This window comes from Nomascus leucogenys, chromosome 17 (genome assembly GCF_006542625.1).
Source record: "Nomascus leucogenys isolate Asia chromosome 17, Asia_NLE_v1, whole genome shotgun sequence".
NCBI lineage: Eukaryota > Metazoa > Chordata > Mammalia > Primates > Hylobatidae > Nomascus > Nomascus leucogenys.
Window position 1 is genome coordinate 19160518 of NC_044397.1, and position 18398 is coordinate 19178915.

Here is an 18398-nt window from a genome sequence, read left to right on the forward strand (position 1 = left end):
GCTACTTGAAATATGGCTAGTCCAAATTGAGATGCACTGTTAAACAAAAAATAGATTATGAAGACTTGGTATGAAGAAGTGAATGCAAAACATTAATAATTTTTATATTTCTTAGAAGTTGAAATACTTTGAAACTATTAGGCCAAATAAAATATATTACTAAAATAGATTTCCCATGGCTGCTAGAAAATGTAGAAAATATGCAGCTCATATTATTCTCCTATTGAACAGTGCTGGCAGAGATGCTTGCTTGCTTCATGCCAGACTCCAAGGGAGACACACAGGGGAGCCATCTGTTCTCAGGGGGGCCTTAGCACAAACAGTTACACCACCAGGCAGTTGTGACAAAGGGCAGGAAGAGCAACAGGTATGGCTTGAATATCCTGTGTGCCAGGCGCTCAACACACATCATCACAAAAACACCAAGCAGCAGGTAATGTGTCATTGCCGGGGACACTGGGGTTTGACAGTGGTGATGTGTCTGGAGCCACAGAGCTGGAAGGAAACAAGTAGACCTGGCTCCAAAGCTCACACTCACTTGAGACCATGCCGCTTCTCCCTGGCTGTTTTTCAAAGTGTGTGAACTTGTGTTTGATAGGATGATGGGAGACCACATTTGAGTTGGAGTGTCAAAGACAGAGGCCAGAAAGAAGCAGGTTTGGGATGCAGTGCTCTTCAGGCCAACTATAGCCTGGGAAGGAAGCAGAAGAGGCGACGGCACATGCTGGAGCTGGCTGGCAGGAGGTCACAGAAGCTACTGATTTGGACAGGCAGGTGGGAAAACCTGAACAGCAGGCACAGGTGTTATCCCAGGGAGTGGGGTGAGGCCAATGGGCTAGGAGGAGCAGAGCCTATTTCACAGGACAGGATGGAGGAGGCAGGAGGCCAAAAGGGAAGGGAAGTGCCTGTAGTGAGAATTTGGAGCCAGATGCAAACTGAGGGTGGTGTCACAGGTAAGCCAGCAGTTTGAATACGTGTGAAAATATGGTGCTGTTAACAGAAATGAGGAAGTCAAGGGGGTGGTGGGGAGAATCAATGCCATAAAAATGTCTGCTGGGCTAATCAATTGCCCAAGCTTTCTAACAGGGCTGAAGGCTGTCAACAAATTATGAAATCTAAGTGAAACTGAAATAATGGGAAAACAATTACGAGACAGGGATAAAACTACTATCCTCAGTTATAGAAAAATACCTTTCTCTGGATAAATTCTGAGGAAAACAAGTCGTGGTGGTACATGGCCATTCCCAGAGTTTCTAAGATGCCATTATCTGAGCAGAGTTCCTGAAACCTGTGCAGTGACCCCTCCATGCAGTGAGGCTCCTGGTCTATAGGTGTGGCTTGAGGCTTTCTCCTTCCTACCCCAAAGCATGAGAGGCTGGCTGCTGCACTCCCTGCTGGCTGGCACAGAGCACTGCAGGTGGTGGACAGGCCTGCCTTGCTCACCCCTGTGTTCCCTGGGATTTCCTGCACAGCAGATGCATAATCCTCATGGGGCATGGGGGAGCTCACTCAGGTCCAGCTGTGCTCGGAACACCACCATCTCAGCTTTCAGCGCAGTGGGAAGTGGGTGCTCAGGTGGTCTGAGGGCAAGATGCTTCCTAGGAGGGAGCTGTGTGGAAGTAAGGAACTGGGCTGGCCACAGAGGCTGCACACAGGGGCCCCAGCCTGCATATTCTATTTGAAGGTGATCATTCCTGCTGTTGAAATTTGTCCCCAGTTGGGACAAGATAGATCTTTGGTGCCTTTAGAGAATATAAGGGTTAGCCCGAGTCTCTGCGATTTTGCAGGCAAAAAGGTGGATCACAGCACCTTTGAAAAGATCTACCAATTTTTAGAGATCCATTTACAGAATCATATTTGCATTTTAATGTATTCTTCTTTATTCTAGGTAATTTTACCACTTCATGGGTACGTTTTGAGGATTAATGACATAATGTAGTTATACAGTTCTATGTTCCCTGGAAAGGCATTTCTACAGAAAATAAATAAGCTTACAATTCAGAAATGCTGACTGAGAATTGCCCATATGGGACACACAGAGTGGCTCCTTCTGTTGGAGCAGAGCTAATAAAAGGGAACAGGTCACATGAAAGGAAATTAGAGAATCCTTCTGGGGCAGAAACGGCAGTGGGGGCAGCGGCCCTGGCCACCCTTGTTCTGCAGGTTATTTCAGCGTGACACAGAATTAGGTCATTTACACTGTCACAGTTACACTATCATAGAGATTTGCCCAAGAAACTGTCACTGAAGTCATATATTCCACAGCTGACCTACATGTTCCAGGAACACACTTGCTCATCTGTAACTGCACTAGATCTTCAACCCAGTTGTCTGGTGCTGGCAGAAGCTTAGAGACAAAGGTGCCTCCAGCTGTAAGCTATAGAGCATCATACTCAGAAACTGCAGAGCATTTGCAGGACCTGGCCTGGGGTCTCCATATTCCCACCTTTCTTGCATTTGTAGGCTGTCTAGTCAACTGAGGGAGCATGTCATTACAGGGCCTCTCTTTTGCTGAGAAGTTCCACTCTGACTGATGTTTGAATACCCAAGTCTTATAAGTGACCTTTTGAGACTCCCTACTTGACTGCCTCCTTGTGCTTGGCACTCGGAAGCCTACACTCAAAATATAGGGTCATATTCCACTTAGAGAGTTGAATCTTTTCATACTCAAAACTATAAATCTTGAAATACTCACAAGACCTAAAATCATGTTTCATAGGTTTCCTAAGCAAACTGAAGCTTTATGATTATACTTGATCACTAGTTTGATATTATAGTGCTAGTGGTGAAATTCAGGGATATTTCTCTATGGTCCTGGGTAAAATTCAGAGAGTAAAGTTTATTGTGGGGCTTTTTTTCTTTTCCCTTTTTGGTGGTAGTCTTAAAGAACAAGGGAAATAACACTTGTACCCTCCAGATTTAGCTCCTGTTCAGCCCTTCTCAGTGGCCAGGGTAGGCAGGGAAAGGGTCAGGGAAGAAACACCTCCAGCCTGGACATCAGGAACTCAGCCTGGAGACTTGCCTGCTCAACCTTCCTGGACTGCGGTTTCTAATCTGTAATAACAGAGGTAGACAGGAGATTTCTTTAGGGTTCTTTCCAGCTCAAAGTTCTCTACCAGTTGAGAATTGGTCTATTTATAATAGACGTTTTTTTGTCTTCTTAGCAATTAAACTTTTAAAAATTTGTCATTTCTCATTACACATTTTCAGGGTTTGAAATGTTCAGTAAATAAGGGAATCTGTTTCTGTTGTTATTGTTTTATTTATTTTTTGAGACAGAGTCTCTGTCGCCCAGGCTGGAGTGCAGTGGCGCGATGTCAACTCACTGCAACCTCCACCTTTCAGGTTCAAGCGATTCTCCTGCCTCAGACTCTCTAGTAGCTGGATTACAGGCATGTGCCACCACACCCGGCTAATTTTTGTATTTTTAGTAGAGATGGGGGTTCACCATGTTGGCCTGGCTGGTCTTGAACTCCTGACCTCAAGTGATTTGCCTTCCTTGGCCTCCCAAAGTGTGGGGATTACAGGTGCGAGCCACTGCGCCCAGCTATGTTTTAGAAAGTGGACCAAGTGATATGGATCCTTACTGATTTGGGCTGGGAATTGGGAGGAGATGTTGCTAGATTTCTAAAAACGACCCACATAGCTTCTAACAGCCCTAGTGGCCCATAACAGTAGGATAGAAAGTAACAGACTGACTCCTCTCTGGACCAGAGCATAAATGACCTGTTTTGAAGGCATATTAATTAGGCTAAGGGGACATGCTTCGTAAATTGTTTTCATCCTGTAACGGCAAGTAATCGTCCAAAAGGCATGTCCACTAAGCTCCTGCTTTTTATAGTATATAAGACTAATTCTTGCCAGACTGTTCTGCCCTTTGTTAAACCTTAGCCTGGCCCATCTACCCTTCCTTAGTTACAACTATTATTTTCTTATTAATTTATCATTGAATTAGAAATATGGAGCTAATGATCAGGAAAACAATATGCTTCATTTCATGTTCTGCAGTGTCTGGAATCCATTGCTGGCATCCAAACATTTCACAATAAACAGTGGAAATATTTTACTTAGCTTTATGGACGAATAATCACTTACTAAATTGGAAGAAATGTACATGTAGCAGTCATATGAACACAGTCTATTATTACTGAAGAACAAAGGCTACTTTTTGGTATTTAAGAGGGTAATAGAAGTGTGACAGTTTGGGACATCTGGTACGTACATTAAAAAGCAGGCCTCCAGATTCTGCGCAATATCTTCAATGTCTATAGTTTTAAAAAATGATGTTTTCAGGATGCTCAATAACTTGAAACTCATATTTCCTAGCTTAGAAACACTATTTAATTATCTTGAACAAATGAGTTCAACATACCTTTTTTAGTGACAAGATGTTCCCATTTTCCCTCCATACTTTGTGGCCTAGTAGACATTCATTTTATAACCAAACTGGGAAACAACCATACTTCATCCAGCTTTCAAGTTTAAGTACAACAACAGCAAAAAATACTTTTGGAATAAAAGAAAAATTACCCTAAGCACTCACATATATCAGCACTTACTAAAAGAAGAGCTCATTAGGTTTCAACTGGAAAATGTTCAACACAATGAAAAAAACACAAGAATCATGTTACGTACTAGATAACCATTTTAATTAACAATGACAGCCATATTGTCTTGGGAAAATACATTTGAAGAAAAATCCTTTTTTCCCTCTGAAAACAAAGATGTGGCCAAAAATATAGGCCCTGGGCAGTTATTGTGTTTAAAGCAAAGGCAAGGCATCTTTATAAAAAACAGCTAAAATTTCTCCACTTAAGTATAGTAAAAACTGCCAAAATGAAACAAAGGGAACTAGAAAAAAAAGACTGGATTAATCACTGGGTTGAATTACTTAAGAATCAAAGAATTCCTAGTTTCAAGGGGATAGTAGTTTTTTCAAATTATATAATATTTGGAACACAATGGTTCACTGTATTTTAACATTTCATGATCCTAAGTTGACTATAATTTTCACTTAGGAATGTGTGGACCGTACCTAGAAAGGCCAAGCACCGTGCAAGGCTAGCCATGGTATTTGTGAATGATACTAGCAGAACACTAAAATCTAAGGCTAATGTTCTGTTTTCAAAGGGGACTTTATAGGAGATGGGCACCTGATGGGGAATGCTGGGTGACACGGTCACATAGCACCTTACAGCCTGAGTTCGGAGCAGACGTGCTTTAACGACAGTTCAGACTGGGGGCTTACTTCCTTGGTTAGGAGTGCTGGTGGCTGGATCTAGGGCAGAACTGGTCTTTTTGTAGGGCCATTCCTATGCAAAAATGACCTCCTGAGGGTCTGTAGTTTTTGCCTTTTCAAGTTATATCAGGTATCTTCTTGCTGCTTTCTGGATAACTTTGTTGTCCAGACTTAACCCCACCAGGTAATGAGCTTCCTGTACTGTGGGTTCATGCACGTGATGGCGGCTACTTTGTGTGGAAACTGTACAGGAGATTCATGCACTGGATGGATGATTGAACAAAATGAGTTCTGAGGTCTCCCCCAACCCTGTGGTTCTACAATTAAAGACAGCTTGAGCATTTGATGTGAGGAAGAGTTAACGAAAGAAGAAAGAAGAGTTCAAGCATCTCTTGATGTTTTCATGCTTTAATATGAATCAAGGATCAATCACCCTTAAAATAATACTGAACATCAGTTAAGGTTGGTACCACTAAATTGTAGGACTGGGAAATGTGAGCAATTTTGCTGTCTGTATAAAGCTTAGACTATAAATACATGTACACACACAAAAAAAGAAACTATGCTAGATTTATATTGTGACTTGTTTCATGTTAGTTAGACAATGTTTAGGTATAAATCAAACACAGTTGCCATTTGGCTTTTTGAACTGGAAACTCATTTCTGAAGTCTTCTGGTCCAATCTACTTTACTTATGGCAATTGCATGAAGTGTTTACCCACTGACCACTCTCATTTCAATGTTTTGAAGAAAACATTTGATAATCAGTCCACATGTCAAAATAAATGATTAGTGGTAACAGTATATAGTTATAAAGCAATTCTTAATGTCTCCTACTCTATAAGCATGGCAAAAAATTGTTTCTTATAGCCTAAAAGCTACCGGTAGATATTTTCAAGAGAAATATCAGAGGTACTTCTTAGTTTTACATTAGAAGTGATATGATCTATTAGGAAAATAGCTCTTTTTGAATTAGAAAACACTTATATCCTCTTTTCAAGGCCAAGGTCCATGTCTTAAAACATCTTATGTTCTCAATAAAATAAGGAGGAAAGCATCTAAATTAGCACTCAATTCCAGAGTGTGCTCCAGGTAACCTAGTACATAAAAGCCCTTGGTAGTAAAGTCGGGCTCTACTTAAAGTAATTTTGACTTATTTTTAAATGTAAAGAAAAAAAGAGCACATAATCATGTACTTTTCTTCCTGTTTAACACTAAATCTTACAAATTCCTTGAGCTCAGCTCAGGAAAGGCCCTGTAATAGTCTCTCCCAGGGAAAAAACTCAAACAGAAATTCAGAAAAGACTCATTCCTCCTAGGAGAGGACAGAAAAGCAGGAAAAAGCTCCACATTAAGGATGTAAGGATCAAGTCATGATCAATCTGGCTAGTTAAATTTGAGGAGAAGATGCGTTTTCCATGTTATTTGTCCCTGGATCGCCACTGCTCTTTCAGGGAGCAGCGCACACGATCGTCTGCAGCCCTCCTGGCTGCATGGTGTTACTACGGGAAGACAACTGGACATGACACAGGAAGTTCAAAGTGATGGGAAGAGAAACATCAGACAAAGCAGGAAAGCACTCATGTACTGCAAATGATTCTGTCTCCTCTATGCCTCCCTAACAGCAGGCTCAGGGTAAATTTGTGGGCGTAATCACAGTGACTGTGTTGACTTCTAGGATGAACATAGCTACATTTTTATTTTTTCTTAATTCTGTTTAGCTTGCTCTAATTTTCATTTTATAGCTACATGTACATGTAAGCAAAAATAATTATAATTTTTTTTTTGGTGAGATGCCTCAAAAGCATTTTAGAAAGTGGGAGTGCTAATTTAGAAGCGCTAAAGCATTAATAGTCAAAATACGTGAAGGCAGATCGTCCATTCCAGATTTGTGATTATTTGTAAAGTATATTCTACTTTTGGTATTTTATTTAGAGTACAAGGGAATATTAATGTTGTATTTTGAACATTAATATCTTATAAGAAAGTTGATTCCCCTTAAATATTGGATGCAGGATAGTTTATTCATTCCCAAGTGTTACAGAAACTACAACTTTGATTTCATAGTGGAAACCTGGGGGGAATGAAATTAATTTTGAAGAAATGTTGTTTTAAAATTTTAAATTAAATACCTCAAGCATGAAAAAAAGGCAAAGAAAATATAAAACAAACACCCAGGTATGCCAGCCTTGTCAAATATTAACATTTTGTCTTATGTGTTTCAGATTTCTCTAAAGAAACAGAGCTGGAATACAACCCCCAGTCCCATTTTCCTCCTTCCTCCTCACAGAGGTAACCCCTATCCTGAATCTATTTTTATTATTCCAATTAGAAATTTTAGCTTTATTTGCATGTGCATATATACATATCAATCTACATATTTAAAAACTTTATTCAAATAGTATTACTCTGTAGTTATCATTCTGCAAGTATTTCTAAAGCTGTATGTATCTATGTTGTTATGTATAGTCTAACGTGCTTATTTTAACCGCTGTATGTGGTTTCACTGTGTGAGAGTACTGCCATTGATGTAACCATTCTTTTGTCAATGAATTCTTAGTATTTTCCCTGAATTATCTATTACAAGCAATGCTGTCATCAGTGTCCTCCTGCAGAGCCATTCTTCCAGCTCAATCTCAAGTATCCTTGAATCCAGCCACTAGCACTGCAACATCCAGGCATTACTCACTCCTCCCTCTCTCTCACTCTCCACTTCTGACCATCATGCCTAGACCACAAAATATTTCTCTGACTGCTCCACCCCACTCTTCCTTTTCATCATTGAAATAGTTCAAGCTGTTATCATTGGACTGTTGGTCTATTCATAGGCCTCCCAGGCTCTCCCACTTCATATCAATCCTCTACCCTGCTGCCTGCTGGAAGAAGGTATTTAAAGGCCTAAACTGGCCATGCCATACCCCAGTGTCCCTACTGCATGTGGGACACAATTAAGTTCCTTATAAAAATTCCCTAAATGGGCCGGGTACAGTGGCTCACACCTGTAATCTCAGCACTTTGAGAGGCTGAGGTGGGCGGATCACCTGAGGTCAGAAGTTGGAGACCGGTCTGGCCAACATGGTGAGACTCCATCTCTACTAAAAATACAAAAATTAGCTGGGTGTGGTGGCATGTGTGTGTAATCCCAGTTACTCAGGAGGCTGAGGCAAGAGAATCCCTTGAACCCGGGAGCCAGAGGTTGCAGTGAGCTCAGATCATGCCATTGCATTCCAGCCTGGGTGACAGAGTAAGACTCCCTCTAAAAAAAAAAAAAGTTCCCTAAATGAAGACTGTATCTCTCTCTGGCCTTGTTTTCTTTCTTTCTTTTTTTTTTTTTGAAACAGGGCCTCACTTGTCATCCAGGCTAGAGTGCAGTGGTGTGATCATGGCTCACTGCAGCCTCAACCTCCTGGGCTTAAGTAATCCTCCTACTTCAGACTCCCAAGTACCTGGAACCACAGGCATGTGCCACCACATCCAGCTACTTAGTTTTATTTTTTGTAGAGATGTGGTCTCCCTGTGTTGCCCAGGTTGGTCTCGGACTCCTGGCCTCAAGTGACCCTCTTGCCTCAGTCTCCCAAAGTGTTGGGATTACAGGTGTGAGCTACCACACTTGGCCCTCACTAAGTTTTAACACAGCAGCCCCCTCTTGTTGGTAGCTCCAGAACTATATCCCATGCTGTTTCTGAGTTTGTAACTAGAAAGACCTCTGCCTATCCAGCCAATGCTTCCTCATCCTTTAAGCCAACTTCAGTTTCATGTCACCCAGGGAACTTCGTTATCCATCCTCTGTGCCCAATGCAACCTCAGTTGAGTGAGACTTGGCACATTTCCCTGATGCTCACAAAACCACCTGTGTTCCTCACTAATCTGAGGGTGACTTAAGCGCAGGCACTGGGTTTTATTCATCTTTCTATCCTTGGGGCCTAGTAAAGTATGTGGGAATACAAACAGGCACTCAGACACCAGCTGAGCTAACATAAAAGACTGCCAATCCATTAAGCATATTTTATTTTCATAATATAGGAGAGTCTATTTAATACAACTAGATTTACTACGAAATACATGTAAAAAATGTCGTATTTAGTCCTCCATGAAAAAGACATCTGTTAGCTGATATTTACAAATTAATAAGTACAATAACTTATAGTAATAGAGATGACCGCATTGTAAACAGTTTCTGACTCATTAGACTAAATAATACTCAGCCTTCATAGTTGTGAGCACTATATGTATCTCATTATCTATTACCTGGAACCTCCAACTCTTCCATAGTGCCACTATACAAGGGCACAGTTCTGACTGTTTTCAACATTTCCTCTAGGACAAGATCACATTCTATACCTACCTGTAACAAGCTCCCTTACTTCTGCATCAATAGATTTTCTCAACAGTCGCAACAAGGCAGGTATCCCACCAACGTTCTTCATTGCTATTTTATTTTCATCTGTAGACTTGCCAAAAACGAGGTTTCGAAGGGCACCACAAGCATTCTTCTGAACTTCCAAAACTCTGTGGTCTAGAAGGTCAACGAGATGCTTGATTCCCCCTAACCTACACACCTAGAATGAAAAATATTAGGTACCAGGCCTAAGTAACATGCAATTAATCAGTGATCAAACAGAAGTCTGTTATGGAGAGATCACAGGATGTGGCTATCTCTAGACCATTTCAAAGGTTACTTTTTATTCCAAGTAAGACAACTTTTATAAATTCTAAGGAGAGGCCAGGCGCGGTGGCTCATGCCTGTAATCCCAGCACATTGGGAGGCCAAGGCGGGCGGATCACTTGAGGTCAGGAGTTCAAGACCAGCCTGGCCAACATGATGAAACCCCGTCTCTACTAAAAATAGAAAAAACTTAGCTGGGTGTCGAGGCACACATCTGTAATCCCAACTACTTGGAAGGCTGAGGCACAAGAATCGCTTGAACCTTGGAGGTGGAGGTTGCAGTGAGCCAAGATTGTACCACTGCACTCCAGCCTGGGCAACAGAGTGAGACTCTGTCCCTCCCCCTCCAAAAAAAAAATAGAATTCTAAGGACACCTCTTAGATGATACTTTTCCTGGGTTCATGGCTTAAAAAAGAGACAGGAGATCTAAGTGGTTTAATGTCCATCGGCAGGCGGCACAGTCCTCCTCCAACCCTCAGAACACACATCAAGAATTGTGCTTTCACTCCAGCAGTGCAATGTGCAAATACACAAACATAGCAAAGCTATCTGCAGGGCTTGAGACAATATAGGAAATAATTTTTGACTTAAGTTATTTAGTTTCTAGAATGAGTTCTCTAGGCTACTCTCCTTAAATTTTCTTCCATTTGTCAATTCATTAGTACATTACTTGAGTATTTCTGGGCTTTATTTACTACATTCATTTTTAGGTCTGGAGCTGGCATGCTGTTTTGCATATTAAAATGATGAAAAACACTTCAGTTTTATATAACACAGTGGGTCAGAAGAAGGCTTGAAACGTTAAAGAAAGAATCTGTATGTTATATAGAATTATAGCCAATAACCAATAACTTGCTATGTTTCTATAAATACCGAAAAAACCTTGAAATAAAATATTCATGTATGTTCAGCATTAGTGATGGTTATAATCCTCTATAACTTATAGTTGGCACCAATTTGACTAGAATCCCATAAAACACATTAGCTCACTAGTTCAATGAATACTATAATTTTTACCTAATAATTTTTTTTTTTTTTCCTTGAGACAGAGTCTTGCTCCTAGGCTGGAGTGCAGTGGCTTGATCTCGGCTCACTGCAACCTCCATCTCCCAGGTTCAAGTGATTCTCCTGCCTCAGCCTTCTGAGTAGCAGGGATTACAGGCCATGCACCACCATGTCCAGCTAATTTTTGTGTTTTTAGTAGAGAAGGGGTTTCGCCATGTTGGCCAGGCTGGTCTTGAATTCCTGACCTCAGGTGATCTGCCAGCCTCTGTCTCCCAAAGTGCTGAGATTATAGGCATGAGCCACTGTGCCCGGCCGAAAATATTTTTTAAATGCAAGTTAAATTGATTTTTGCTTCATGGTTTTATAAATAAGCTGATGAAGTAGACATACGATTTGAAAATGCTGAAAGCACTCCAAGAAATATATGTATTCTAGTTTTTCCTGAGAGATACTGAAATGCATAGTTAAGTGAAAGAGTATCTGGTATCAAAATATCCCTTTAAAAAGACTCTTGAATTACATTGGGTAATTTCTTAAATACAGAAGCACGTGGCTGTTAAATGCAAAGGCATTGTTTTCCCCAGTCATCCCAGGCACCATGTCCTGTACCTCCATCTTCACTTTGTTGTCGCCAAAGCACAGGTGCTGCAGGTAGGCCGCTGCATTTGCCTGAACAGATGGGAACTGGTGCTGAAGCATGTGAATGACCTCAGGCAACTCAGGATCACGCCAGGCAAACTCCCTACATGAGAAAAACATGGCTTCAGAAAGGAAGGCCCATGTTGTAAAAATACACTGAACAAAAACACTTGTTATAAGGAAAAAAAGCTCAGCTGAGACAAAAATGGGAAGTTACAAAAATCCTAAAAAGTATATACCTAAATAATTTTTCCCCCTGATGAACATATGCAGAGGCCCAGATGCTTATGATCTTAAGGAAATCATGACGCACAGATGCACAGAAAGAGATTCAGAGGAACAAAGAAAATTCTTAATATAAGTAACTTTTCCACTCTAGTGTTCCTCCGCCTGATTCTAATTTTATGTCTTTCTACCTGTGTAAGAAATCTGCAGGTGCAAGGCTCAGGTAAACACGTGCACTTTAGCGAAGTGAGACGTCATGCCTGAAGGGAGAGGAACGGCTGGTGGGAACAGACAGAGCTGGCATCAGCCTAGAAATCACAAACATTGTGGGCCTGAGGATTTTTAAGAAACAATGCTTATGGTTGCTCTTGACTATAACACAGAAACACAGAAAACTATAAACAAGTATTTGAACAGTCATCCTATATTCAGGATTACTGCTGACATTTCCTGTTTTTCTATATATGTGTGCAAATGTGCACACATGTGTGGGTTTGGAATTTTTTCCATAAAACTGGATTATTAAATAGTAGTTAATATTTCATAAACCCCTATCCTGTGTCAGGCACTATTCCAGGCATTTTATATATATTTATTAATTTATTCTTACAGCAACCTTAGAGATGCGGAAGTTGAGGCAGAAAGGCCATGCACCTGGCCACGTGGCTGTAAACAGCGAAGCGGTACCCTGCCTTCAGAGTCTGTGCCCTCCAACACTATGCTATACCATTTTTTTGAACAATGAATATATAATCATGCTATGTATATATACTTTTATACTTTCCTTTTTTTCGGCTAACATCCATTTTCAGGATTTTCTAATGTCATCTGATTGGTGTACTGTTTGGAATTCTTGTTAAATGTGAGTTTGTGCTTATATTATGTGAAGAGCAGATTGTTAGAAAATGGCTCACAGAACAACAAATATGCAGACTCTGATTACAGGATAAAGTTAGTTGTTTATTAAAAAAAAGAATTCATACTGAGTAAACCTTTAAAATTATCTTTAAAATTAATGACCGAGTGATACTTCTCTTGCCTGGTTTTTGAAGCCTTAGAGTCTCTCTTGGTCTGGGGCGGCTCCATGTATTAACTTGTTAGACCCCTGCAAAGGGGCATGTCATCCCACACCTGTGTGCACACATGCAAACACACACACACACCTCACACATTCAGTTAGTGAATGCTTACTGTGCTATGGTGCTGGAGATACAAATATTGGTAAGACATGATTCTATTTACAGGGTCTTCTATGCCAAACTAAAAAGTTTAGTCTTAATAACAATAACACGAGTTATCCTTTATTGAGTTTACTTATATCAGGCTTTGTGCCAAGAACTTTACCTTCATTATCTCATTTACCTTTACTGTTGCCTCATGAGGTAAGCACTATCAAAATAACATTAGATACAGATAAGGAACTCAGGATTAGTAATTAGTGATGGAGGTTAGTGAAACCCAGGTGGTCTATATGTGTGCCTACACATAAGGAATGAAGGCTGTGAAGCAGGAGAGTGAGAGGATGTGACATGGTCACATTTATACAGATGATAACTCTGGTGCCAAGGAAAGAATGCCCTAGAATACAAAAAGATGGGTGTCATGCAGACTACCCACTATCCGCACAGGAATCTACACATCTGCTTGAAACGAAACAGACTTCTCTTTGATTTCTCTCTTTTCCTCATCTTCCCTCACGGAATCCATCAGCAAGTTCTGTTGACTATCTACAAAATATTTAACATATACCAAATCCATTCATTTTCTCCATTTTGCCCAGAAGAGTCTAACAGTTTCCTATATGTTCTCTCTGCTTCTAATATTATCACCTGCGCCCCCAATCCATTCTTTACACAGCAGCCAAATGATCTAAAAACTGAAGTCAGGTGTGAGATGGAGTTTCTGGCTTGGTGAACAGGCTGGATGATGACGTCATTAACAGACATTAAGAATACAGCAAATGCCAAGGGAGGCAGGATAACAGCAGAAAAAACACAGAATATGGAGTTAGATTGCCTGGGTTTCAGTCTTGGGTCCTTCCATTTCTGTGTGATTTTGAAAACCAATTAATTATTTGGAGGTTCAGTTTCCTCAACTGTAAAACAGGATCAATGAAACTAATATTTCAATCTTCACTGGTTGGTTGTGATGATTAAACATGATGATGAATACTAAAATATTTTATATATTTTTACTTCTGATACAGATGTTTTATTAATATTCATCATCCCTAAAAAATGAGCTATTCTAAATAGATGAATTCCTGGTAACAAATAGTTTTCCTTTTATATATTGAAACTGTATCAATCGTTTCTCATGAAAATCTGTCTAAAGCCTATTATGTAAATCTCTGTTGTAATTAACAGAGTGCAAGGAGTGTGATTTACTCTTTCTTTGATGACTCACGATCATTACAAATACACATTTTTGTCCTCTTTAAATGGGACACTGAGGGTCATTTCCTGACATCCCCGGTGCCATGAGGGCCAGAGAGCCCCGAGGGTGGGCTCCTGTCAGAGCTGGGCAATTAGGCTTGCTTGGCTTCAACTCCAACCTTGATGAAAATTCAGTAGAAATTTACCCTGGAAAAACTGCTATCAATTTGTAGGCTGGCTGGACGGCATCAATGCCTGCCAGGATTTGCTTCAGTAAAACCTAAGCCCAGACTTCTGTTTCCAGCCATGATAGAGTAACTCGTACTGGATTTCGCCCTCCCACCATAAACAATTATAAAAGTGAATTTAGCTAAATGTAGGAGAAAACTGTTTTTAGACCCTCGACAACAGGCAACACAAGAATATAATCCTTGAGAGGAGGGAAACATCAACGAGTCCCACGTTTACCTGGCTTTCTGCCTGGGGGCACTTTCTGGACCAAGACACAGGAAGCTGAGGCCAAGCAGTATGTGAGGGATTTAGTGAGCTGAGGCAGGGAGCGAGTGGAATTTGTGGGTGCCAAAGTGGTTAGAATGTGCAAGGCAGAGTACTGGAGACAAGGGAGCTAATCAGAGGTGATTCTCCGGGTTTGTGTGTGGACTATCCGCAAGTCCTTAGTTGTACCCTGGGCTGTAGGGCACATGAACAGGTCTGGTGGAGAGTGGCTGCTGCACGACTCAATGCTGAACAGGTACCAGGTGATGCAGACTCCCAGCCTAGTCAGAGTGCAGACCTCACTGAACACCTCGGGAATTTAGTCAAGACTCCACAAAGGCCAAGTTTTAGGGGTAAGGACCATGTTCTAAGGCTTAAAAGAAATATGAACTAGACCTAACAATAAACAAAACCAATCTTGATGGGATTGAAAGGATCTGCCAGTAATTTAGTTCTCTGCCACAACAAAACTCAGCACCCTAACAAGAGACAACTTAATCCAGATTCCCTATAATGTATCATCTACAACAGTCAGCATATAATTTAAAATGACTAAACATGAGAAGAAACAGAAACATATGACTTATAAATATGTAAAAAAGGCAACCAATAGAAACAGACCCAGAGACACCCCAGATGTTGAAATTATCAGAGGAAAAATTTTAAATGGTTATGATAAATGTATTCAAAGACTTAAAGAAAAAGATGTATATAAGGAGTGAAGAGATGGAGAATCTCATAGGAACATGGAATATATAAAGGGAACCAAATTCAAGGATTGGAAATAAAAACAAATTTGCAAGGGCTTCACAATAGATTGTAGTCTATAGGACAAAGAACACTAAATTTGAAGGCATCAATAAAAATTTTTGATTACAAGAATACAGGGAAAAAAGATTTAAAAAATGAAGACAGATTCAGTAATCTGTGAAATAATAAAGTGATCTTATGTGTTTAATCCAAGTCCTAGAAGGAGAAAAGAGAGTTTGGGGCAGAAAAAAAAACTTAAAGAATTAAGGGCTGAAAATTTCCCAATTTTGACAAAAACATCAACCTACATTCCAAGAATCTCAGTGAACCCCAAGCAGGTTAAATGCAAAGAAAATTATACTTAGGCTCACCAGAATAAAACAGCTGAAAGCTAGAGAAAAATCTGAAAAGCAGCCAAAGAAAAGACACATTACATAATGAGAAGAATGCACATGATGTCTGCCTTATCAACAGAAACAACGGAGGTCTGAAGACAATGAATGACATCTTTTAAAATACTGAAAGAAAAAAATCCGCACCTGTAAATCCTGAATTGTATATCTAGCAAAAAAAATCCTTTAAAAAAACAAGCGAAATATTTTCAGATAAACTAAAGCTGAGAGAATTTGTTACAAGCAGAAATGCAAGATAAGAAAGGCTAAAGGAAGTTCTTTAGGCCAAAGGGAAATGAGTTGAGATGGAAACGTGAATACACAGGAAGTCTTTTATGTTACTCCTTTCAGAAGCATCATTGATGTTATTAATAAATTTGGTTTCCAAGTAGACAACTATAAAAAAAACTCACAGATTTTCTTCTATACAGTAAAGATCAGTAACTTCCTCAGTCTTAAAGAGAATTTTTCAGGCCAACTGTAATGTAGCATTAATAATAAAGGTTTACAAGTGAATAAAACTATTACTTCAAATTGCTATTTTCAAAACTAAAAATTAACAGTTGTCATGAGCTTTTAATTATGGTTTAAATATTCAAACTTCAAAGTCACCTGAATTCCAGTTTCAGCTAGAATAAATGCACCTACCAATATAATCACTTATTCACCTTATGAAATGCATTATCAGTAAAGTTTCACATAATCAAAGCTAGCCATCAGTTTTATGCATTAGACTATGAAATTATCACACTATGAATAGCTGAGGTATATTATCATACATGAAGTCCTTGTTTATAGTGAATCAACTCATATTAGAGGTCAAAACTGAAGTCTTCAGGGACACATATTAAACTCGAAAATTCTCATCACACTTCACTGCCTTTCTAGGTAGCTATTATTTTCTCTTCAGGTCCAGCCAAGGGATGGTCTAAATTACCTACAATTCAAAACCCTTTTGGGAATTTCTGCATCTATTTGGGTGCCTTAGGCCTTTGTCATTTTGAGGATTTGAAAAAACAAAATCAGTAAGAGTATCTCTGACAAGCTGTAAGTGTTATTAGACAAGTTATTTTTGAAACTCCTTAAAAATGACAAAAAGGTGGCAAACCAGGAGTAGCAGAACCAAATGCATTCATATAGCTTAAAGAATTTCAGGAATAGAAGTGAATAAGTGAAGTGGTTTTAGTGAAGCAGTGGATTTCCCACTCAACTTTAAAGTATCTTTAGTCATTTTGTTTTAATGACCAAAACCTCACTCATCATTTTAATTCACATTCATTAAAACAAGTTGGTAGGTTGCTAAAAATGAATTGATAATTATAACAATTTTCCAGTGAAGCAACTATTTGTGGGCGAAGAGTGAATGAAATCTTGCATACACGCCTTAAAATAACACTAAAGCTGCTTAAAATTTAGCAACAATTTCACTCTTTAACAAATGAAAATTCTTTCAGTTTCAAAATATCTTTATTTCCTGAATATTTTAAATGGCTTTAAGGACAAGGTCAGTTTTTCAACATCAATCAAGTATTAAATGACTCATATTATCTTAATAAAAAATGCTGTCTACAGGGCCAAACAAAATCAGAAGGAGGTAACGTCTATGATTTGCCAAATACTTTTTGCTTATTAGATAGATTTTCTTATAAAGACTATCTTCTCCTAAATGTCAGAAAGTGTTTTCAAAGGACCTGGTTAATAAAAGCGTTATATATTGTTGACCACTATGATTCAAAACATATACAACACGGGTCTTTCTCTAGTTTGTAATAATCAAATCCATTTTTTGAAGCTGTTATCCAAGAAGTCGGTCAGGATAAGGACAAAGGGAAAACTGATCTTTCAAAGCCTTGTTTAATTCTAAGAGGCTATTCCAGGTAGTTGTCTTGATGAAATATTTCAGCGATGAATGCTGCAGATAATCCCACGGATCTGTGCCTTCTCTAACTTATTATGAAAGGATGGAAAGAAGGAATCTATCTTTAAAATGAAATTAACCTCAATGACCTATATAGCTGGAATACAATTGGAAGTATTAATACATATGGAATTAATGATAGTACAATAGACTTAGCAACTTAAAAAAGTCAAAATGGAGGAACTGGTTGACTCCTGCAATACTGTAGCCTTCTAGAGACTCCTAACTGGTACTCGCCTGGGGTCCTTCTGAATGCTGTCTATTGATGGGGATCTTGTGGTACCATCATCAGCCGGCACTGCATGCTGAAGCCTATTATAATTGCACTCTTGCACTCGGTATTGTATAGGCCTGTAAGGCTCCGCGTAGGTAGCTGTTGTGTTCAGAGCATAATTATTTCTTTGGTATGTAAGGGTACTTCGTTGGCTGGATGTCCTTTGTAGATTTCCAATACCTACTAGAAAGTCAACATTTTGAAAAAGATTAGTATGTTCTCCATGAGATCACACTTTAATAAAAGGTAAAACATTTTTGATTTTAAGGACTATATTTTTTGGCAATTATATAAATCGCTTACTTTTAGATTTTAAAATTCTACCTTATTAGTGCTAAAAAGGGTACTTAAGTTTTTAATGTCCATAAATATTTTGTTAATTTTATTAGCAAGAAACAGCAAAAGTGAAACTACAAATC

At 39.3% G+C, this 18398-nt stretch overlaps 1 protein-coding gene across 12 annotated transcripts in view; it reads right to left on the reverse strand.

The window, feature by feature from the left end:
- PKP4 (plakophilin 4) overlaps nt 1–18398 on the reverse strand; it is a 228263-nt gene that overhangs the window by 29154 nt on the left and 180711 nt on the right. For 10 of the 12 annotated variants that reach the window (XM_012496517.2, XM_003266146.3, XM_030797014.1 and 7 more), the window contains 3 exons: nt 17943–18162; nt 11521–11653; nt 9585–9798 (listed from right to left, as the gene is read on the reverse strand). In XM_012496517.2, the coding sequence (XP_012351971.1) occupies nt 9585–9798; nt 11521–11653; nt 17943–18162 (567 nt within the window). The remainder of the gene's footprint in view (nt 1–9584; nt 9799–11520; nt 11654–17942; nt 18163–18398) is intronic. The other 2 variants (XM_012496518.2, XM_030797013.1) reach the window with 1 other exon arrangement.